The following is a 25,207-nucleotide window of genomic DNA, read 5'->3' on the forward strand; positions in this document are numbered from 1 at the left end:
AGAATAAGGAAAAATCCCTGCAACAGAATTTTGCTTTATCCAAATAGCAGCTGTTTGCAATTTTTCTGAGCTTCCAGAAAGTCATTAAGACAGATGGGGCAATCGAAATATACATTAAGAGGGTAATTTATCAAGGAGATGTTCATTTTGACTGCCTTGCTCAGCATGACCTTTGCAAATGCCCCCATCTCCTTAGTTCTGATAGGATTTTTGATAGGTTTAAATAGGTACCGCCACTGTGTTACAGCTTGCTCTTTGAGACCTTGGGCATCAGACATCTCTGTAGAGATCCATATGTCCTTCTTGGCATTCGTCAATCATTGATCACCTGTTTTCACAGTAGGTAAGTGGTCCTGCTATCAAATTGCTGTTCTTGATTTGTGTGAGGTTTTTGTTTACATTTATTCGGAATATGCTGTCCTTTAGTTAAATCCAGTGTTCCGTGACCTGTCCTTGTCCCATGTGACATCTTTCCAGCCACTTGAAGAGTGCTGTCATACCCTATCTTAGCCTTCTCTTCTCAAGTCTAAATAGAACTCGTTGTCTAGTCACTTGATCATCTTCATAGACATTCTCTGAACCGGTTCCAGTTTTTCTGAATCAAAGTGTGTGTGCCAAAACTGTACAACCCAAGCAAAATAAAGTGCAACGATTATTTCTTAAAGCCTGGGAATATTTTTGTGGATGCCACCCAAAATTGCATTTGTAATTTTTACAGTCAAATCACACATCGCACAATGTGTGTTCCCTTTGAAGACAGTTGCTATTCCAAGATTTTAAACCCCCCCCCCAAACAAATACCATTATTTAGACTTCTGCGTCATATGAAGTCATGTGTATGTAGCAGAAGCCATTTTTTTGCTTTGATCTCCCTACTTTTGATTTTTTGTTTTCTTATCTAAGAACTTTGTGTTTGCCTTTATTGTAGTTCTATAATTCTGTTGTGCCAACTGAAGAAGCTCAAACTGCCCAAGGAGCTGTTGATAAAGTTCTTTTTTAGTTTGTCATCTGCACCTATATAACCGTCTGGTTCGCTTCTGCAACCCAACAAGACCGACACAGACTTCAGAGGATAATTAGAATTGCAGAAAAAAACAATTATTACCAACCTGCCTTCCATTGTGGGCCTGTATACTGCACGAGTCAAAAAGAAGGCCGTGAAAATATTTACTGACCCCTCACATCCTGGACATAAATTGTTTTAACTCCTACCCTCAAATGACGCTATAGAGCACTGCCCACCAGGACAACTAGACTAGACACAAGAATATTTTTTCCCGAATGCCATTGCTCTGCGAAACAAATAATTCCCTCACCACTTTCAAACTATTCACTAAGGCTGCATTATTATTTCTATTAGTCTTCTCATCATTCCCATCACCCATCTCCTCCCACTTACGAATGTATGACTGTAACTTGTTGCTTGTATCCTTACGATTTATATTGATATTGTTTCCTGATGGCTTATTTGTACCCTATGACAATCCTTAAGTGTTGTAAACTGTTTACTTTTTCATAATATGAACCCAAATATTTTCATCAACACATACCCTCAATAAGGGTAGATGTTGATGCAAATGTATGCTCAATATGGGTAGATGTTGATGTAAATAAGGCATCAACAGCTATCCTCAACTTTTTATTTTTTCATAATAATATGAACCCAAATATTTTTTTCTTAGACACTGTAGTGCAACCCACACTTTGCCAGCTGTCTGCCATTCAGATAACGCAGGTGGTGGTCCAGGTAACCTAATCTCTCTTGTGGACGCCATATGGGTAGCGATTCACCTACGGTATTCCTTATCTTTCCAGTTCTCTTTCATGAACTCAAAAGACAGTTGAAAACACCATCTGAGCTTTCAGGTTTCTTTCTAGCTTTTCAGTGTTCAGAGTACATAAAAATGTTCACCATCGTATCATTTGTCCCCAGTTGATTAGCATTAGAATAACGGATCGATGTAGGAAGTTGTTATTTCACATTCCTGACATATGACAACTAGATACAAGAACAGTTTTTTCTCCAAACGCCATCACTCTGCTAAAGAAATAATTCCCTAAACACTGTCAAACTATTTACTAAGTCTGCACTACTATTACTGCTAATTTTTTCTCATCATTCCTATCACCCATCTCCTCCCACTTATGACTGCATGACTGTAACTTGTTGCTTGCATCCTTAAGATTTTTATTAACATTGATTGTTTCCTGATTGCTTATTTGATCCCTAGGACAATCATTAAGTGTTGTACCTCATGATTCTTGACAAACATATATTTGCTTTTATGTACACTGAGAGCATCTGCACTTATGTACACTGAGAGCACCTGCCCTAAAACGTCCCGTTTTATGTATGGTTTGTTGGGTTGTATGATTGTTTTTATATTATGGGTTTTAACTGTTCTTTTTTTTAATCATTGGATTAGTATTGTGTATTGTTGTGAGCCGCTCCGAGTCTACGGAGAGGGGCGGCATACAAACCTAAATAATAATAATAATAATAATAATAATAATAATAATAATAATAATATATTTATTAAATTTAATAAATATATATTGAACAATAATAATAATAATAATAATTTAAAAAAAATAACAATAAAGTTCCTTGAGTGTCCAATCAAACTTGGCCAATAAAGAATTCAATTCTACTCTACTCTACTCTACTCTACTCTACTCTACTCTACTCTACTCTACTCTACTCTACTCTACTCTACTCTACTCTACTCCATTCTATTCTAGCTGATGGACCAGTATAGATTTCTTTAGACCAGGGGTCTCCAACCTTGACAATTTTACCACTTGTAGACTTCAACTCCATGCACTGGCTGTGGAATTCTGGAAGTTGAAGTCCAGAAGTGGTAAAATCGCCAAGGTTGGAGACCCCTGCTTTAGAGTAATTTTGATAGTGGGTTTACCATGCCTTTCCCCCCCTTGCCTTTTGACCTTCAGAGAAATCATCTCCTCTTCAACGGTATCTTTTTCTTTCCCAGAAACACCTGTAGCTTATCAGTTTTGCAAGGTCCCTGCCGGCTGCTTTTAAATTTGTAAGGTACAAAGTGTATTTTGTGTTTCTTGCTTAAGCGTTGGTTCTTGGGCTTACTCCTTTGTTTCTTCTTCCTCGTAATGAGCTTTCTCTCTCAGTTCCTGCAGTAGCGTTTGCTTTGTTTTAATCTGATAAATTTTTAATGTCTCTTAGGAGTTTAAACATGGCTCCTTTCTGCTGCAACCCCCTTTTCCCCCAAGGATCACTGCAGATTTTCAGTTCCTAGGAATATGTGATTTTTTTTCTCCAGGTAAGAAGATGCTACAAGTACCTGAAGTATCCTGTTCATTTGTCTTCCTATATGATACCAATGCTATCAAACATCTGTTATTTGTTCCTTCCTTAGCCTCTTAGAACAGTCAAGTATGCTATGTTGACTTTTCTTTTGAGCTGCTTGAATTTCTATGTCAAACGGTCTTGTTAATTCATGCCTCCGAAACTAGCTGCCTTCTATGCCTTTGGTCTCTGCGTCAGCCTGTGCTTACTCAGCAGAAAGCACCCAACTCCAAAACCCGTAATAAGAAATCAACAACTCTTAAGATGTATCCCTTGCAATTAGTAGTAACTCAGGAGGTGATGTTTTCACTCCATATAGCTGATCAACAGGCCTTCAGAAAGGAGTTAGTTTGTGGCTCTTTCCCCTGATGATCTTAGCTACCAAAATCCAGGTAATTTTTTCTTATGTCCTTCCTTAGTTTTGCGTGTTTCCTGACAAATCAATTGGTTGTTTTCATTTTGGAGTACAGTGTTCCCTCACTTTTCAAGGGGGATGCATTCCGAGACCGCCCACAAAAGTCGAATTTCCGTGAAGTAGAGATGCGGAAGTAAATACACTCTTTTTGCCTATGAACAGTATCACAAGCCTTCCCTTATTTATTTTATTTATTTATTATTTAGATTTGTATGCCGCCCCTCTCCGCAGACTTAACATTTTAAACCCCTAAATTGCGATTTCCCATTCCCTTAGCAACCATTTAGATTATTACTCACCATGTTTATTTATTAAAGTTTATTAAAAAAAATATTTATTAAAGGTGGACGAATATTTGGCGATGACATATGATGTCATCGGGCAGAAATAAACGTGGTATAAGGGGAAAAAACACAAAGTATTTTTTTAATTAATATTTTTGAAAAACCGTGATATAGATTTTTCGCGAAGTTCAAACCTGCGAAAATCGAAGGAACACTGTATTAAGTTCTGTGAAATAAACCCTTGTGGTTTGTGAATAATTTATGCCTGGGTATTGTTGTGATTCCGTCTGAGGCCCCTCAGGGAACGGCGGATCCTCTGCCGGCTTCCTGCTCAGAGGGGGAGGATGAGGAACAGGAGGTTCAGGCAGACGGGGAGGAGGAATCTCAGGCTGAGGGAGAGGGAGGACAGCCAGAGTCCCCCGAGGGGGAGCTCTCCCCAGCAAGCAGCCTGGATTCCTTAGATGAAAATGCACAAGCAATCATAGATCTCTGGCAGAGAAGAGCAACACAACGAAGGGGACAATTAGCCAGGTACTTTCAGCACTAAAGAGGCAACAGCTGGGTTTGGGTGTGGTGCTCTCTGGAAAGGCTGAAAAGGCAGACCCACCCTTCCTGGCTTGTGGAGTATTATCTTTGGGAGTCCTGGGACCTGGCTGTGATCTTTGGCGTCTTGGAATTTTGGTTTGTGACTTTGAATACTGAAACCTTGGGGGGGAAAGGTGTGGGTCTTATTCTCTACAGTGGTGGGTGTGCCAGCAAGAATTCTGCTGTATTGTCTGGCCATCAGGACTCTGCTGTGAAGTCTCATAGCCTGCCTGTTGGGAAGAACAGGTTTTTCTCTGTGTTTATTTTTCAAACTATAAAGTGCTTTTGCTTTTACCAGCGTGTCTGGCTGCTTTTTCCAGTTGGTGTTGAAGTCTGGGGGCACCCAGACAGAACAGGTATATTGTGTGATCCGAGGAAGATGGGCTATTTAACAAACCATGGGTGAAACATGGCTTGCCATAATACATGAGTTCAGTTTACATGATTTTATAACTTTTTTTCTCTTTGCTATGTCTTACACATTAGTGTACAAAACACTATGGGATCACGTTTATGAAAAGTTGTCTGTGTTACTGATGGTTTTCAGTTTATTTCTATGAGGAATATAGTGCAAGCTTTTGCTGCATCTTATCCTAATTATATTTCTAGTCAACAAATACTGTACTTGTAGATTTCTTTCAAAGGGCCAGTTTTGTTCTAATATTAGCTCTGGGTTTCGGTTGGGTTCTAAACATCTAACAAGCCATATTGACTATGCCGGAATCAAACAAACCAAAAACATTTATGGTAAACCGAAGAGCTACTACATAGCTCCAGGGCTGTTTGTAAACTCCAAATCGCCTTTCAGTAGTCTTTGGAGACGTCCCTTTGAACATGATTGTTAAAAACTGACCAGGCATTTTCTTTCAAGAAAAAATGCAGTTTGAATCCTAAAATAAAAATATCACAACATTTAAAAAGTCAAAAATGTATTCCAAATGATCCCGCCCATATGTGTGATGGAGGGAGATTGTGATCCCACTGTATAGAGCAGTGTTTCCCAACCTTGGCAACTTGAAGATATTTGAACTTCAAGTCCCAGAATTCCCCAGCCAGCATTCGCTGGCTGGGGAATTCTGGGAGTTGAAGTCCAAATATCTTCAAGTTGCCAAGGTTGGGAAACACTGGTATAGAGCACTGATGAGACCACATTTGGAATAGTACTGTGTTCAGTTCTGGAGACCTCACCTACAAAAAGATATTGATAAAATTGAACGGCTCCAAAGACGGGCTAGAAAAATGGTGGAAGGTCTTAAGCATAAAACTTATCAGGAAAGAACTCAATCTGTATAGTCTGGAGGACAGAAGGGAAAGGAGGGAATATGATTGGAACATTTAAATATGTTAAAGGGCTAAATAGGGTTCAGGAAGGAAGTGTTTTTAATAGGAAAGTGAAGGTAAGAACAAGGGGGCCGCAATCTGAGGTTAGTTGTAGGAAAGATCAGAAGCAACGTGAGAAAATATTATTTTACCGAAAGAGTAGCAGATGCTTGGAACAAACTTCCAGCAGACCTGGTTGGTAAATCCACAGTAACTGAATTTAAACATGCCTGGGATAAACAGGCATGTTTAAATTCAGTTACTGTGGATTTACCAACCAGGCCTGCTGGAAGTTTGTTCCAAGCATCTACTACTCTTTCGGTAAAATAATATTTTCTCACATTGCACATATACTGATACAATATATCCATCCTAAGATAAAATACAGGAAATAGTATAAGGGCAGACTAGATGGACCATTAGGTCTTTTTCTGCTGTCAATCTTCTATGTTTCTCACTCCTTTGAATGTTGTAGGGTTAATCATTATATCTTGTGGACACGATGAATAGATTGTCACACTGCCTGAACATAAAACTCTTTTAAGATTCTCCCTCCCCTGAAGAGTGGTTAGACACATCTTCACTGCAGCTACATGAAAATATGTGAATACTGTATTCAAATCTTGTAATTTGGGGGATTTTTCCCCAAACCCCAATCCATGAGAGCCGTAATTGTTTTTGCATACAAACATTTTATTCTTGGCCCCCTTCTCGGAGCATGACTTCATTTAATAATAATATTTATGGCACACAAATCTTGGTAGCAACAGTCCTGTGGAGTCTGAAGATCTTAAATGTCAAATTGCATTTATCACAAATACATAGTTTTCACCTTTCAAGAGCCAAGCTCCCAAATATGACCACACACATTCCAGTTTAACTACTTTGAAAACTTTCCAAAAGATAAAGCTGCTATTTTAAAAGTTTATAATTTACATTTTAACCCCAATCCAAACTGCGCTAATCTTCAAAGGGAGCTGAACTTTATTTATTAGTTACTGGAGAGAATGGATTATTTTACATGTAAGTCAAATGGACTAAACAGTGTTTTCACTCATACTCTCTATTATACTATTTGTGTGGCCATGATGAGGTAACAAGATATGTATTTCATTTTAGATTCACTATTAAAAGTCAACTATTGGTATTAGTGGGATGGTGTTTGAATAGGTTGTTTGGAAATTCAGTGATACCTTGTCTTACAAACTTAATTGGTTCCGGGACGAGGTTCTTAAGGTGAAAAGTTTGTAAGACGAAACAATGTTTCCCATAGGAATCAATGGAAAAGCGATTAATGCGTGCAAGCCCAAAATTCACCCCTTTTGCCAGCTGAAGCACCCGTTTTTGCGAGGCTGGGATTCCCCTGAGGTTCCCACTTCTGTGTTTTTGCAATGCTGCAGGGTGAATCCCAGCAGGGGAATCCCAGCATCGCAAAAATGAGCGCTTCGCTGGCAACGGAAGTCCGGAGGTGGGGTTTCCCAGCAAAGGGAGCATCAGTGAAATTGCAGCATCGCAAAAACACCGAAATCCTCGAAACCCCACCTCCGGACCTCTGTGTTTTTGTGATGCTGCGATTTCACTGAGGCTCCCCTCGCTGGGAAACCCCACCTCCAGACTTCCATTGCCAGCAAAGCGCCCGTTTTTGCGCTGCTGGGATTCCCCTGCAGCATCACAAAAACACAGAAGTCCGGAGGTGGGGTTTCCCATGTTGGGGAGACTCAGGGGACTCCCAGCAGCGCAAAAACAGGTGCTTCGCTGGCAACGGAAGTCCAGAGGTAGGGCATGCCAGTGGCGGCGGTGGGTTTGTAAGGTGAAAATAGTTTGTAAGAAGTGGCAAAAAAATCTTAAACCCCGGGTTTGTATCTCGAAAAGTTTGTATGACGAGGAGTTTGTAAGATGAGGTATCACTGTACAGTTTTTATATCTACTTACTCTCTATAGTACTCTCGAGGTACTTTCTGTGGCTTACCTAAGAACAATAACAATGAGAAGAGAGACCCATTTTGTCTTGAAGATGAAGTGCTAACCCTATATTGAGAATCAATCATTTGTAGTCACTCTTTCCCAGCTGGAACTGATTTATTTATTTTAAAAATGGTATTAGCCTTGCCTCTTGTGAATATGGTTTAAATCAGTGTCTTTCGAAACTTGGCAACTTTTAAGATGTGTGAGCTTCAACTTCCAGAATTTCCCAGCAGTATGCTGGTTAGGGAATTCTGGGAGTTGAAGCCCACACATCTTAAAGCTGCCAAGGTTGAGAAATACTCCTTTAAATCGTTCTGCAGCAACTCACTGTATCTGCAAACTATTATAGCCCAGCGTCAACTCTATTCCCTTCCAAGCCCAATCCAGGAATGCTGGGTCTGTTTTTTTCGTGGTATATCTGTTTCCAAACATTGTGGTATCTTTCCATTCGATGAATGCATACAGAAGAATTTGTTTTTATTTGTTTGTTTGTTTGTCAAACATGTACAAGAGAGCAGGTACAGTGGTACCTCTACTTACAAACTTAATTCGTTCCTTGACCAGGTTCTTAAGTAGAAAAGTTTGTAAGAAGAAGCAATTTTCCCATAGGAATCAATGTGATTGGGGAAACCACAGGGAGGGTGGAGGCCCTGTTTCCTCCCAGGAGATTCCTAGAGAGGCCCCATAGAGGCTTCTCCCCACTATTTCCGGCCCTGTTTCCTCCCAGGAGATTCCTAGAGAGGCCCCACGGAGGCTTCTCCCTGCCTTTTCCGGTTACAGTTTCGGAGGCTCGGATTTGTAAGTGGAAAATCGTTCTTGAGAAGAGGCAAAAAATCTTGAACACCTTATCTAGAAAGATTTGTAAGTAGAGGCATTCTTAGGTAGAGGTAGTACTGTAAAGGTATAAACACAAACATAAGCAAAGTAAGTATAGATAAATGAGGACAATAGGACAGTAAGACGGGTTCAGAAGGCACGATGATGCGCTTATGCACGCCCCTTACAGACCTCTTAGGAATGGGGTGAGGTCGACTGTAGACAGTCTAAGGTTAAAGTTTTTGGGATTTGGGGAAGAAACCACAGTGTCAGGTAGTGAATTCCAGGCATTGATCACTGTTGCTGAAGTCGTATTTTCTGCAGTCGGGTTTGCAGTGGTTTACATCAAGTTCGTATCTATTGTGTGCTCGTGTATGGTTGTGGTTGAAGCTGGAGTAATCATTGACAGGTAGTACATTGTGGCAGATGATATGATGAACTACTTTTAGATTGGTTTGAAGGCGACCTAGTTCTAAGTCCAAGATTTCAAGTCTGGTGGCGTAAGGTATAGAGTGATCCCTCGTTTCGCGGGGGATGCGTTCCAAGACCACCCGTGAAAAACGAATTTCCGTGAAGTAGAGGAAATATATTTTTTTATGTATTTTAACACTTTTAAAACCCACCCTTTGCATTAAACAGACATTCTATAATGTTTCTCAACTGGAACTACATGTGATATCCTACCACTTTCTTTAATAGAGTGCAGTAGTACTGTAGAGGAATTTTATGAATTTTTAATGGATTTAAAATTTTCAATGGATTTAATGGATTTAAGCCCCCTTTGATAGCCCGTGAAGTAGCGAATCCGCGAAAGATGAACCGCAAAGTAGCGAGGGATTACTGTATTCCTGTTGCGAGCAATTGAAAGCAAGCTTGGGGGGGGGGAATGGGATGAACACTTCATATAAACAATCAACAACAGGAGGAGGCTGCTTTTCACATTCAGTCCAAGCGCAAAAAAGATCTAGGAAGAAGAGATTCAAACAGAGAGACCATTCCACCTTAATGAATGAATAGTGCTGGAGGTGGTTACCTTTATGCCATTAGTTCTCATTGACTCTCCTCCTTGAAATCAGTTATTCTTGCTTCCTTGAATGGGTTCTGCAGTATGGATTGTCAGGTAAATAGTGCAATAGTCAGGTAAATAGTGGCTTTGTTTAGGCATCATATTAAATCACAGTATATGAGAAAGATACTGCTTGAGCTTCTGAATTAAGCATCCCCCTGCCCCCTCTTTACCTGTTACCTTCACTTGCGGAAGCATTTATTTCCTGGTTTAAACTAACCATTTGTCACTGCTGTGCTAAATCCTGATTTTAGTCAAGGCCGTTTTATCCAACACAACTTGGGAAGAGATTTTAAATTTATAGTCTTGAGCATCACATGAAGGCTCTCTTAGTTTGTTAAAACTATTCATAATGGCCTTATTCACTTACTGCACTAAGTTGAAGCAAAAAGAATCCATTATGCCTTGACCCCAACATGTGAAAATAGTCATTGTGGTTTAAAGCAATATTTGGTTGGTTAAACCAGGCCTGAAATTTTCTTTTAAGAGTGACCAGAGATTATTTGAATTTAAAATCCTTGATTAAAATGCAACGACAAATCACTCCTCGTGTAAAGAAAAACTATATTTGACAGGAATCCTTATAATTGTGTGGGAGGGGGAAAAATAAAGTTGAAAATATGAAAAGTAGAGGTTTTTACTTTTGCACATTCTAGCTTCTATGTCAAGGATATCAAACTCAATTTCATTGAGGGGTGCATCAGGTCTGTGGTTGACCTCAGGGGGCCGGGCGTGCATGACTGACAGGGTGGCTGTCTCGCTGACTGGGTGGGCGTGGCCATCTTGATGCCATTCTCTGGCATGTTTTCTCTTTGCATTGGGTAGACTGAGCTGAAGCAACTCAGGTAGATCCAGCCAAAGCTATGCCGACCAGCCCCTTACATTTTCCAGGATGGCCCCATGGGCCAGATCCGACCAAACCTTGGGCCACATTTATCCCACAGGTCTTATATTTGACACCACTGTTCTCTGTTTGCTTGAACCATGCTGACTAATTCAATTCAGATGACCCATATAAAGTTGCAAGGATTTGATCAACCATGAGATGACAGCAGAGAGATAGAGAAAACTCTTAACTCTTTGTTGCCCTCTACTGGCTGAATCAGCCTCTTAATTAATGAAATTTGTCAACTCTCAGCCTTTGAACTAGCTCTTTGTTACTGGAAAGATCAGGCAATATGATTCTGTTTGGCCTACATTAAATTTGTTCCAGTAATGAGCGCAAAAATGTAAGCACTGTTCTTGTTTCATAAAATAACAGGATAATTCTGTTGTGTGCCATTTTTTCCTACCATGATTTTTACACACATATCATATTGTTGGCAAATCCACAATAACGTTGGCAAATCCAGAGTAACTGAATTTAAACATGCCTAGAATAAGCATATATCCATCCTAAGATAAAATACAGGAAATAGTATAAAGGCTGACGAGATGGAGCATGAGGTCTTTTTCTGCCATCAATCTTCTATGTTTCTACGTTTAATACATAACTTGTTTGAATGGTTTAAATTGTATTTTCAACTTTTTGTTATTTTAGTAGTTTCAGAGAAAAGCACGGAAATTATGAATGAAGCATAGATCTGGTAGCCCTGAACAGAGAAGAGCCTTTGTCTGTCTGTCTGTCTGTCTGTCTGTCTGTCTGTCTGTCCCTACCTATCTATCTATCTATCTATCTATCTATCTATCTATCTATCTATCTATCTATCTATCTATCTATCTATCTATCTATCTATCTATCTATCTATCTATCTATCTTGGGCGTCCTCTTCGAGCCACAGCTCACATTAGAGAAACATCTTTCAGCTGTGGCGAGGGGGGCGTTTGCCCAGGTTCGCCTGGTGTACCAGTTGCGGCCCTATCTGGACCGGGAGTCACTGCTCACAGTCACTCATGCCCTCATCACCTCGAGGTTCGACTACTGTAACGCTCTCTACATGGGGCTACCTTTGAAAAGTGTTAGGAAACTTCAGATCGTGCAAAATGCAGCTGCGAGAGCAATCATGGGTTTCCCTAAGTATGCCCATATTACACCAACACTCCACAGTCTGCATTGGCTGCTGATCAGTTTCCGGTCACAATTCAAAGTGTTGGTTATGACCTATAAAGCCCTTCATTGCATCAAACCAGAATATCTCCGGGACCGCCTTTTGCCGCACGAATCCCAGTGACCAGTTAGGTCCCACAGAGTTGGCCTTCTCCGGATCCTGTCGACTAACCAATGTCATTTGGCGGGATCCAGGGGAAGAGCCTTCTCTGTGGCGGCCCCGACCCTCTGGAACCAGCTCCTGCCGGAGATTAGAATTTCCCCCACCCTCCTTGCCTTTCGTAAACTACTTAAAACCCACCTCTGCCGTCAGGCATGGGGGGATTGAGACATCTTCCCCGGGCCTATACAGCTTATGCATGGTATGTTTGTGTGTATGTTTTGCTTTTTAATAAGGGGTTTTTAGTGACTTTTAATTATTAGATTTGTTATACATTGTTTAATTATTGTTGTGACCCGCCCTCAGTCTGAGGAGAGGGGCGGCATACAAATCTAATTAATATTATTAATATTATTATTATTATTATTATTATTATTATTATTATTATTATTATTATTATCTTATCTATCTATCTATCTATCTATCTATCTATCTATCTATCTATCTATCTATCTATCTACCTATCTACTGTATTTATCTATCTATCATCTCCATCCTTCATCTAATTCCACCATTTGGTTCAGAAGGGGCAATGCGTTATGGGTGTAGGCAATGGTGCACGTGCGATAGTGTGCCTGCACACATTTTCGGCACCCGAGGGAAAAGAGGTTCACCATCACTGATCCAGAGGGTGCCAGGTTGGGGAAGGCTGTCTAGAGCAGTGTTTCCCAACCTTGGCCACTTGAAGATATTTGGACTTCAACTCCCAGAATTCCCCAGCCAGCATTCGCTGTCTGGGGATTTCTGGGAGTTGAAGTCCAAATATCTTCAAGTGGCCAAGGTTGGGAAACACTGCTCTAGAGAGATCTTCAAGATGGCAGGATCACACTGAAATATATATTTCAGGTCAAATCTAAATGATTCAGCATGTAGTTTTCTACTCGGGTACATGCGTCACTATCCATGACAGTATGAATAACACTGAGGAATAAACAAAGATAGCATCCCTGACTGATAACAGGACTAGGCCTGGCGGGCAAAATTTTCAGTAGAATATCTCTGCCTCTTTCTTCTTGCTACATTTTACCTCAGGAGAAGATATAAGAGAAAAAACATTTTTAGTTCACTGATATCAATAGTCCTGCAACGGGGAGCTCATGTAGAGACCTGAAATGGAGAAGTAACTGTTCGGTTTTAATTGATTTGTTACCTGTTTTAAAGTATTTGAATCTCTTGGATCATTTCAAATGCCTCGTAGCAAAGATAAAAGTTTATAGGTTATGACCTATAAAGCCCTTCATGGCATCGGACCAGAATATCTCCGAGACCGCCTTCTGCCGCACGAATCCCAGCGACCAGTTAGGTCCCAGAGTGGGCCTTCTCCAGGTCCTGTCAACTAAACAATGTCGTCTGACGGGACCCAGGGGAAGAGCCTTCTCTGTGGCAGCCCTGACCCTCTGGAACCAGCTCCCCCCGTAGATTAGGACTGCCCCCCACCCTCGTTGCCTTTCGCAAACTTCTTAAAACCCACCTCTGCCGTCAGGCATGGAGGAATTGAGACATCTCCCCCAGGCCTATATAATTTATGTATGGTATGTTTGTGTGTATGTCTTGTTTTTAAATAAGAGGTTTTTAGATATTTTTAAATAATAGATTTGTTATTGTACATTGTTTTTATTATTGCTGTGAGCTGCCCCGTGTCTACGGAGAGGGGCGGCATACAAATCTAAAAAATAAATAAAAGTCAACGGAGAAGCCAGATTCCCTTAACAACTGTGTCACTAAGTTCACAATTGAAGTGATTCACTGAACAACTGTGGTGGGAAAGATCGCAGAATGGAGCCAAATTTGCTTAACAACTGTCTTGTTTAGCAACAGAAATTTTGCTGCGGTTGTAAGTCAAGGACTTCCTGTATTGATAAGTCAGGGATATATTGCCCAGGAGAAGCAGTTTTTAGTAGTAACACAAAACTCTCACTCAGAGGCCTTCAAACTTGGCAACTTTAAGACTTGTGGACTTCAACTCCCAGAATTCCTCAGCCAGCCTTGATCCTCAGGTATCATTTACCTCAGACGCTTCAAACTTGGCAACTTTAAGACTTGTGGACTTCAACTCCCAGAATTCCTCAACCAGCCTTGATCCTCAGGTATCATTTACCTCAGAGGTCTTCAAATTTAGCAATTTTAAGACTTGTGCACTTCAATTCCCAGAATTCTTCAGTCAGCCTTGATCCTCAGGTATCATTTACCTCAGAGGTCTTCAAACTTGGCAACTTTAAGACTTGTGGACTTCAACTCCCAGAATTCCTCAGCCAGCCTTGATCCTCAGGTTTCATTTACCTCAGAGGTCTTCAAACATGGCAACTTTAAAACTTGTGCACTTCAATTCCCAGGATGCTTCAGTCAGTTATGCTGGCTGGAGAATTCTGGGAGTTGAAGTCCCTAAGTCTTAAAGTTGTCCAGTTTGGGGACCTCCTGCTTTAACTCTTCACAATGTTTCTGCCATTTATGAAAATCTTTTGATTGGAAAAACCTGTCTCTGGTCTTCAGGAGAGGGAAAAGTTGAGCAGATGGATGCCAGGAAGGTGTCCAAATGCCACATTGTGCAAGGCCCAATGTTTCTGTGGCTCAAGAACCTGGATCAAAGAACATGCAGAGTTTCTGTGATTTGGTGTTTTTTTGGGGTAGTATGTTCTTAGACTTCCATCTGTTACAACTTATAAATTATGGTTTCTGGCTTGAAGTAATAGTTAATCCTAGCCAAATATATTCTGTTAAACAAATAATGTTAAAGGAGCCATTAGTGAACCGGGCACTAAGTTATGGTTTAACTATGATGTACTGTCTTAGGCCATAACTGATTGCTTTTGCTTATGGTTTGTTGACTAAGCTACAGTTGCGTAGAGTCAAACAACACACTAAGCCAAGATGAATCAAAGCGGATTATAACTCAGTCCATTGTATGACTTCAGCCATTGTGGTTTGATAGCTGTGGGTTATAGTGTAACCTGTTATATGAAGTTGCCAATTGCAACTCAACAGATAAAACATAGCTCAATATTAATACAGTATGTGTGAACCCAGTGGTTAGGTTAATAAATTACAGGATGTGCTATTTGCGCTAGATTTACCATCCTGTCCCAATCCAATCATTATGCTTTATAATCCTTAATTTATGATTTAGAGAGAGAGATGAAAATCACGTTCACTGTTATTTTAGTTCAGGAGAAATTGACCTACCATATTTTTCAGAGTACTGTATAAGACGCACCTTTTTCCTCCCTAAAAGAGACTGATAATTAGGGTGCATAAAGCCCTTCATGGCATCGGACCAGAATATCTCCGGGACCGCCTTCTGCCGCACGAATCCCAGCGACCGGTTAGGTCCCACAGAGTTGGCCTTCTCTGGGTTCCGTCAACTAAACAATGTCGTTTGGCAGGACCCAGGAGAAGAGCCTTCTCTGTGGCGTCCCCGACCCTCTGGAACCAGCTCCCCCCGGAGATTAGAACTGCTCCCACCTCCTTGCCTTTCGTAAAGTTCTTAAGACCCATCTCTGCCGTCAGGCATGGGGGAACTGAGACATCTCCCCCGGGCCTATACAGTTTATACATGGTATGTTTGTGTGTATGTTTGCTTTTAATAATGGGGTTTTTAGTGTTTTTTAAATTACTAGATTTGTTCTTACATTGTCTTTGTTATTGTTGTGAGCCGCCCCGAGTCTACGGAGAGGGGCGGCATACAAATCTAATAAATAATAATAATAATAATAATAATAATAATAATAATAATAATAATCTTATACTCTGAATGTAGCTTTTTTTCTTCAACCCTAACTAGCTGCTAACGATCTTCCCAGCTCTTACCTTGCAGGCTCTTGCATTGTTTCTCTCTGTGAAGAATGTTTTCCAAGCCCTAAGTCTTTGCAGGGTTTTTTCCATTGCTCTAACTTGCTCCGAATAAGTTTCTTTCCAGCCCTAATCAGGTGCTACTGATGTTCCCAGTTCTTACCAGCTTGCAAGCTCTTTCATTGTTACTCTCTCCCAATAAAGTTTTTTTAAAGCCCTAACCAGGGGATAAAATAATGTGCTGAAGCTCACCAGACTAAGGAGGCTAGCTAGATGAATACCTGGTAAGCAGATTCTTTTCCCTATTTTCCTCCCCAAAAACTAAGTTGTGCCTTATACTCCGAAAAATACAGTAACTCTGAGCTTCATGAAGTTTTTCATGTGTGTCCTGATATCCATCTCCAATCCAGTGTCCTTTAGATGTGTTTGTGACCATATCGAAAGCAACTGTGTTCTTTTTGCCGACGATGTGAAACTTTTCAACACCACTGATAACACACTCACTCTTCAAAAAGACCTGGACTTTGTCTCAGACTGGTCTAACACCTGGCAACTCCAAATATCAACCAACAAATGCTCTACCCTCCATATTGGCAAAAAGAATCCTAACTGTACATACGAACTGAATAAACAATCTCTCACTGCCAACCCACACTCAGTAAAAGACCTTGGAATACTAATATCGAATGACCTAAGTGCTAAAGCCCACTGCAACAATATCGCCAAAAAAGCCTCTAGAGTTGTTAACCTGATCCTACGCAGCTTCTGCTCAGGCAATCTCACTCTACTCACAAGAGCCTACAAAACTTTTGCCAGACCCATCCTAGACTACTGCTCATCTGTCTGGAACCCATACCACATCTCAGACATCAACACCCTTGAAAATGCCCAAAGATATTTCACCAGAAAAGCCCTTCACTCCTCCACTCGAAACAGAATATCCTACGAAAATAGACTAACAATCCTGGGCCTAGAAAGCCTAGAACTACGGCGCCTAAAACACGATTTGAGTATTGCCCACAAGATCATATGCTGCAATGTCCTACCAGTCAATGACTACTTCAGCTTCAACCACAACAACACAAGAGCACGCAACAGATTCAAACTTAATACAAACCGCGCCAAACTTGACTGTAAAAAATATGATTTCAACAATCGAGTTATCGAAGCGTGGAACTCATTACTGGACTCAATTGTGTCAACCCCTAACCCCCAACATTTCTCCCTTAGACTCTCCACGATTGACCTCTCCAGGTTCCTAAGAGGCCAGTAAGGGGCGTACATAAGTGCACTGGTGTGCCTTTCGTCCCCTGTCCAATTGTCTTTCCTTTCCTTCACCTATCTTATATATTCTCTTCCTTTCATATATCCTCTCCTCTAAGTTCACTTTCACCCTCTTTTATATTATCACATGTCTATTTTTCTTCCTATGTATTTGTGTATTGGACAAATGAATAAATAAAATAAAATAAATAAATAAATAAAAGATCACAACACCCAAATTTTCCAGTGAGTGTAGTCTGGGAAATCTGGGAGTTACAATTTCCATACCATCTGGAAAGCACTAAGTTAGGAAAAGTTGTTGTATTATTTCGGAGGGCATTCAAATCCTATGACATAACTAATCCAAAGTTTTTTCTCTCTCGCCACCCATGGTGGTCTTTGAGACATTTTAAACAACTTGCCCCGAATTCTTAACTTCTATGTTTCATTTCTTTTAACACACTCTCTGCTCATCATTTATAAAGCATTGTTCGCTCATGTATGCAAGACCTTCTATCAGCGGTAGGTATTTTTATGGCTGTTTTCGGCAGCTCATCTTTTCTAGCCCGAAGACATCTGACACTGCTGGCTGCTTCTCTTGGATTTTTCCTTTCCCATCGAATTCATTCACACGCATCTTTTTCTCTGCTGTTTTCTTTAAAAAAAAACACACTGATCTAACCCACACTGATCTTAATACTGCTCATATTGCTTTCTGGAATTTGTGCTGTATAATATAAAGCTGCTGGAGATGAAAGTAATGACATTTTTGATAGCTTCAGGAAGCCTGAAAAGGTGACACTCTGGAAGCTGTTTTGCCAAATTGCCCATAGCCATAATGTGGCTGGTTTATTTGTGGCTTGGTATGTTATAAATAAACAACCATTGTAGGCTATCAGCTATGGTTTGTGGCTTGAGGGATGAACTCAAAAATTGTTTATCCCATGAACTGTTGCAAAACAGCTGTGGTTTACGAGAATCCCAGGCAATAACAAGGACCTGAGATAACTGGGAAAGACTATTATGAAAATGCAACTGGCAGGTAGAAAGGATAGGAGAAAGTTCATTCAAGCTTTTTCAAAGAAGCCGTTGGGTGCTTAAGGTTTTAATCCTAGACACCCAAATACAAAGATTGAATTCTACTGCTTACGCTAGCTAATGTATGTTAAGGCTAACTGATAGGTTTGTTTTAACCACTTTGTCATGCGATCCAAAAATAGTTTTGGCTATACCATGTTATAATGTAAACCACGGCTTCCAGACTAGAATGGAGGAAAAATTCTAAGGAAAAAATTAAATTCAAGAAAGATGTAGGACTGGTGGAATGATGCTACATTTGGGGATAAGGTTGAAATCTTTGCACCTTTTTTTTCTTTCCAGGTTTGAGAATTAAATAAAATAGTTTGAGGATATCTGTTGAAGGCTTAATGTGTCATTTTAGGTGATATTTCATTCTTTTTTTAAAAAGTCTTCGTTGGATTAAAGCTGGAACTGTACATCACTTGCACTCATATTTTGAAAATAGAACTCATCAGTGTAGAAACAGTTTATTCTACTTTTTAAAATATTTTTTAATTAATTTTAAATGTTAAACTATACAAACTACATACATACAACATAAAAACAGTGTCCTGTGAAGGTGCACCCATCACCTGACAACATACATATATACCCCACCACCAATTGGAGGGTCTGTACTAACATCTTTAATATTCTTCTAAGCTGGAATCTGCATTCTATTTACATATCAAAGAGTGATTCTAATTTATTCTTTATGGCTAGATCACAAATTCTACTTGTCATGTAACCTCTCACCATTTCCCATCGTTCCATCAGTTTTTTCAATTTGCTTTGAAATTATGGAGGTAAAGATAAATACGTATAATGAAAATAAATTGAAACAGTTTATTCTACTAATAACCCAACAATTAAGGTTTTATACTGAAACATCAGTTTTAAGAAATAGGTTTGAGTGAAATTTATGTATGTCTGCTGCATGTTGATATACTCACATCGTGGGAGTACGGTTTTACTGAACGTGAAGCTACAGTTATGAATATGGGTATTGTCATCAAATGAAAATTTACTCACCAAGCATTATTAAATTATGCTCCATGAGAAAGAAACTCACAAAGACAACATTACACTTCTGGAGCAAGATCCCATCATCCAATATACTAAAGTCCAAGAAATAGAAGAGTCAGATCCTACCAACCTCAAGAGGTGCTTATAACCACCACCACCCCGCCATCCAAATCTTCCCTGTATACTCATGCAATGCACGGCCATTGAACTTGTATCGTAACGCACCTGTCCTCTTGAATTGCACAACTATGTTTTTTTGTCATGCTTTCAATTAAAAATGGTAAGAGTTATAATCAGCATCTTCAATTTACATTCTCAGTGTGCTCTCCCATTGACCAAATAAGCTACAGAAGGTGCTATTTTATCACCTAGGTAACTGCTAATATTTTACAAGAAACAGGAAATCCAGAAGCATGGGCATACTAGAAAGTGTGTGTGTGTGTTATATTGCTATTAAGATGCTTGTCTTAAATAATAATAATAATAATAATAATAATAATAATAATACTTTATTAGATTTGTATGCCGCCCCTTTCCGAAGACTCGGGGCGGCTCACAACAACGATAAAAACAATATTATACTGGCACAAATCTAATATTTAAAAAACCCTAAAAACCCTATCATAATTAAAAAGCAAACAGCACATATATACCAAACATAAATTATAATAAGCCTGGGGGAAAGGTGTCTCAAATCCCCCATGCCTGGCGGTATAGGTGGGTCTTAAGTAGTTTACGGAAGACAAGGAGGGTCGGAGCAGTTCTAATCTCCCGGGGGAGTTGATTCCAGAGGGCCGGGGCCGCCACAGAGAAGGCTCTTCCCCTGGGGCCCACCAGACGACATTGTTTAGTCGACGGGACCCAGAGAAGGCCAACTCTGTGGGACCTTATCGGCTGCTGCGATTCGTGTAGTAGCAGGCGGTTCCGGAGGTACTCTGGTCCAATGCCATGTAGGGTTTTAAAGGTCATGATCAACAATTTGAATTGTCTTGCACTCGGGAGGCTGAGAGTTCAATCCTAGGCTGAGGTTTCTCTATCATGATGCAAAGATACTGTATTTCCAAAAGATATTTTATCTTTGCATCATGATAGAGAAACCTCTGCCGTTGCCTAGCATTGAACTCTCAGCCTTCTGAGTGGGAGGCAAGCATCTTATAGCAATAGCAATAGCATGGGGGAGTTGAGACACCTTTCCCCAGGCTCTTTTATATTTTGTTTTATGTTTGGTTTTTTAAATAATGATAGGGTTTTATATGTTTTTTTAATATTAGATTTGTTCTACTATAATATTTATTTTATTATTGTTGTGAGCTGCCCTGAGTCTTCGGAGAGGGGCGGCATACAAATCTAATAAATAATAATAATAATAATAATAATAATAATAATAACAACAACAACAACAACAACAACACTTACACTTATATACTGCTTTACAGTGCTTTATAGCCCCCTCTAAGCAGTTTACAGAGTCAGCCTATTTCCCCCAACAATCTGGGTCCTCATTTTACCCATCTCGGAAGGGTGGAAGGCAGAAATCAACGTTGAGCCTGGTGAGAATCCAACCCCTGGCAATCAGCAGAATTAACCTGCAATACTGCATTCTAATCAATTTGCCCCCATGGTTTCTTTTGACTTTCTGACTTTAACCGCTAGGCTTCCATGCCGCTCAGTAGCGAGGCTTAATAAAGAATGAAAGTAAATATGGAATAAATTCTCACCTTTAAATGGATAAAAACTGCACTAGTGGATATCCTTTTGATAAAACCAATTAGAATTAAAAGCAAGGAAGGGAAGGGAAGGAAGGGAAGGGAAAGGAAAAGAAGGAAAGGAAAGGAAGGAAAGGAAAGAAAGGAAAGGAAGGAAAGGAAGGCAAGAAAAGAAAGAAAAGGAAGGAAAGGAAAGAAAGAAAAGGAAGGAAAGAAAGGAAAGGAAGGAAAGAAAGGAAGGAAAGGAAGGAAAGGAAAGGAAAGAAAGAAAAGGAAGGAAAGGAAAGGAAGGAAAGGAAGGAAAGGAAGGAAAGGAAAGAAAGAAAAGGAAGGAAAGGAAAGGAAGGAAAGAAAGGAAAGGAAGGAAAGGAAAGAAAGGAAAGGAAGGAAAGAAAGGAAGGAAAGGAAGGAAAGGAAAGGAAGGAAAGGAAAGAAAGAAAAGGAAGGAAAGGAAAGAAAGAAAAGGAAGGAAAGGAAAGGAAGGAAAGGAAAGAAAGGAAAGGAAGGAAAGGAAGGAAAGGAAAGAAAGAAAAGGAAGAAAAGGAAAAGAAAGGAAGGAAAGGGAAAGAAAGGAAGGAAAGGAAAGAAAGGAAGGAAAGGAAAGAAAGAAAAGGAAGGAAAGGAAAGGAAGGAAAGGAAGGAAAGGAAAGGAAGGGAAGGGAAAGGAAAAGAAGGAAAGGAAAGGAAGGAAAGGAAGGCAAGGAAAGAAAGAAAAGGAAGGAAAGGAAAGAAAGAAAAGGAAGGAAAGGAAGGAAAGAAAGGAAAGGAAGGAAAGGAAAGAAAGGAAGGAAAGGAAAGGAAGGAAAGGAAGGAAAGGAAAGGAAGGAGAGGAAAGGAAAGGAAGAAAAGGAAAGAAAGAAAAGGAAGAAAAGGAAAAGAAAGGAAAGAAAGGAAGGAAAGGGAAAGAAAGGAAGGAAAGGAAAGAAAGGAAAGGAAGGAAAGGAAAGGAAGGAAAGGAAAGGAAGGAAAAGAAAGACCAAAGCTGGATCAGACAGTGCTCAGGACATGAGTCTTCATGTGAAGAATATGTGAATGTTGATCCCAAAGACTTTATACTTTAACAGTCAGGCCTCTTGGGTGAAAAAGACCAAAGGAACCAAAAAAAACCCCAAACATGTTGCTAAATCCAAATCAAAACTCCATGAGGAACAAAGAAAACAGGATAGGGTAAATATCACAGTGAACAAAAGTCCACCACTTTCAACCAGGAAGGAAAATAAGAGTGCATATTGTGGAGGCACTTAATGGCAGGACCTTAAGCCAGATACAAAGCAAAGTCACAAAGCTTTATCAACCTGACCCGCAAGAGGGTCAGCAGGAGACTAGATTAGTAGAGCTTCATCGAGGAAGGCTAAAGTTCACCAGGCAAGCAAGCACCGTTTTGCCTATCAGAAAGTGAATCATAAATCAGATCAAGATTTCTGACATCCATGTGAGACATCAGTAGCTGTTTCCAGACTAGCCTCAAGTGCTCTCCAGTTTACAAGTTTGGGATGGGTTGTACTTTTTTTAAATTGACTTGGATTTCTCAGTAAACCTTCACCTAACCCTTCAACAGAGGGATGTTATCAAATTTGCACGGAACGTTAGTATTGTTTTGGCAAGGCCACGTTTGGAATATTGTGTCCAGTTTTGGTCACCATGATACAAAAAAAGATGTTGAGATTCTAGATGTTGTGGTTCAGCCTGAGGCTGCTCAGGGACCGGCTGTGTCTCTGCTGGCTCCATGCCCGGAGGAGGATGACAGCGAAGAGGAGGGGGCTGAACAGTCGGACGGGGGAGAGGAAAGTCAGGAATGGGATGAAGGAGAACAGCACGAGAGCCCCGGGGGGGAGGGGGGGCTCTCCCCAGCCAGTAGTTTGGAGTCATTAGGTGATGACGCTCAAGCCGTCATTGACACGCGACAGAGACGGTCAGATCAAAGAAAGGAGCAATTAAAGAAGTATTATCAGCACTGAATTAGGAACAGCTGGGTTTGAGTGTGGTCCTCCTTAGCAGGGTTTAAAAGGCAGGCAAGCCCTTGAAGCCATGTGGAGTGTTATCAGTTTGGAGTTGCCTTATCCTGTCTTGTTTCTTGGCGTCTCTGTTCCTGGCTTGTGGCCCAGCAGCTTTGGAAGACCCGTGGGAGGTGTAGGTCTGCTATCTACAGCCTCGGCTTGGCAGCAAGAATTCTGTATTGCTGCAAGGACTTTTGCCTTCGTGGATATATCTGAAGATACAGCGTTTTCCTGTTTGTAAGGACATTTTCTGTTACCTGTGTTTTTCTTGAATTTTATAAAACTGCCTTTGCCTTTTACCAGTGTGTCTGGCTTCTCTTTTTGGGTTGGTATTGGCTTCTGGAGTGACCCAGACAGAACACTAGATAAGAGTGCAGAGAAGAGCAACAGAAATGATTTGGGAACTGGAGGCTGAAACATCTGACGAACCGTTGCAGGAAGAGAAGGATTAGGGGGTGACATAATCAGCAGTGGGTGGCTACTGGTACAGCCTGGACCCACAAAATAGTGGCAGTGGGAGGCTCCACCCCGGACACTTCTGCACATGCGTTGCGCGCGTGTGAACCAGTAGCAATAAGATTTGCAATCTGTTGCTGGACATGATAGCAATCAATATTTGAGGGCATGAAGTATGTGTGTGTGTTTGTCTCTCTCTCTCTGTGTATACCTATTTCCAAAGCACCTGAGGGCAGGACAAGATGTAACAGATGGAAACTTATCCAACCTAGAATTAAGGAGAAATGTCCTGACAGAATGGATTTCCTCCAGAGGTTGTGGGGGCTATTTGTTCAGAATGGTGCTATATGGTTCTGTGTTAGCAAAAACGTCAGAAGGATTTAGGGGTAGTGATTTCTGACAGTCTCAAAATGGGTGAACAGTGCAGTCAGGCGGTAGGGAAAGCAAGTAGGATACTTGGCTGCATAGCTAGAGGTATAACAAGCAGGAAGAGGGAGATTATGATCCCGCTATATAGAGCGCTGGTGAGACCACATTTGGAATACTGTGTTCAGTTCTGGAGACCTCACCTACAAAAAGATATTGACAAAATTGAACGGGTCCAAAGACGGGCTACAAGAATGGTGGAAGGTCTTAAGCATAAAATGTATCAGGAAAGACTTCATGAACTCAATCTGTATAGTCTGGAGGACAGAAGGAAAAGGGGGGACATGATCAAAACATTTAAATATATTAAAGGGTTAAATAAGGTCCAGGAGGGAAGTGTTTTTAATAGGAAAGTGAACACAAGAACAAGGGGACACAATCTGAAGTTGGTTGGGGGAAAGATCAAAAGCAACATGAGAAAATATTATTTTACTGAAAGAGTAGTAGATCCTTGGAACAAACTTCCAGCAGACATGGTAGATAAATCCACAGTAACTGAATTTATACATACCTGGGATAAACATATATCCATCCTGAGATAAAATACAGAAAATAGTTTAAGGGCAGACTAGATGGACCATGAGGTCTTTTTCTGCTGTCAGACTTCTATGTTTCTATAGTTTCTCCTGCTTGAGTAGGGGGTTGGACTAGAAGACCTCCAAGATCCCTTCCAACTCTGTTATTCTGTGTTCTCTTTTATCTAAGTTTGAACTACAAACAGGACAATTTCCTGATTTTTTTGTTGCAAATTTCTGGGGCCAATATCTTACTATATTTTCTTTTATGTCCACTGAGAGCATCTGCACCAAAGACAAATTCCTTGTGTGTCCAATCACATGTGGCCAATAAATAATTCTATTCTATTCTATTCTACCACTGTAATAGTTTCTGTGCACATTCTGAGTCACCTTCTTTGATAGAAAATAGGAATAGGATAAGTACCACTGTAACCTGCTATAGCACCGTAATTTCTATTTTTTCAAAGCTTATGGTGCCTAATTCTAAACAATTACAAAAACAATTGATGCATCTTCCAAGAATATTTTATTCTATTAAGTATAAAACGTAAATTTTTATTCTGTTTTTTGTTGTTAAAATTCCTGCTATTTTAGTAAAACACAAATCTGTTGTTGTTTTTCCTTGATTTATGAACCTTTGCTAAAATCCTCTGGCTTCCTCTCAATTAACAGTGAAGTATTTATAGCAACATTTGCTAGCATTTATTAATTCACATTCTTTATTGTGGGTTTTCCTCTCTTCCCCAAGCATTTCTGCCTATGCTTAAACTGGCTAGGATCTCGTGTTGCAATCCCCAAAAGTGCCACATTGGAAAAGTACTTTAAACTATGTCCATGGAGATTCTCAGCCATTTTGCATGGTTGTCCGAAAGGTGCTTTTTCAAGCACTGGGTTTTGTTTTTTCCTTGAAGACATTTCAATTCTCATCCAAGAAGCTTTCTCAGTTCTATAAGTAACTTTCGGGCAGAGACCCAATTACTGTATCTATGT

The 25,207-nt window shown here is 40.2% G+C and overlaps 1 protein-coding gene across 3 annotated transcripts in view; it reads left to right on the forward strand.

Moving 5' to 3' along the window:
• Nucleotides 1-25,207, forward strand: part of WNT5B (Wnt family member 5B) — a 169,276-nt gene that overhangs the window by 82,704 nt on the left and 61,365 nt on the right. The window contains exon 1 of one of the 3 annotated variants that reach the window (XM_070756471.1): nucleotides 3,277-3,296. The exons of 1 other annotated variant lie outside the window; for it this stretch is intronic. Coding sequence is in view for 1 of the 2 variants with exons in the window: in XM_070756468.1 (XP_070612569.1) it covers nucleotides 3,691-3,714 (24 nt within the window). In the remaining variant the exon portion in view is untranslated. Of the gene's footprint in view, nucleotides 1-3,276; nucleotides 3,297-3,666; nucleotides 3,715-25,207 lie in introns of those variants that run through there. One more of the 3 variants, XM_070756468.1, reaches the window with a different exon arrangement.

This window comes from Erythrolamprus reginae, chromosome 6 (genome assembly GCF_031021105.1).
Source record: "Erythrolamprus reginae isolate rEryReg1 chromosome 6, rEryReg1.hap1, whole genome shotgun sequence".
In the NCBI taxonomy this organism is placed as follows: Eukaryota; Metazoa; Chordata; class Lepidosauria; order Squamata; family Dipsadidae; genus Erythrolamprus; species Erythrolamprus reginae.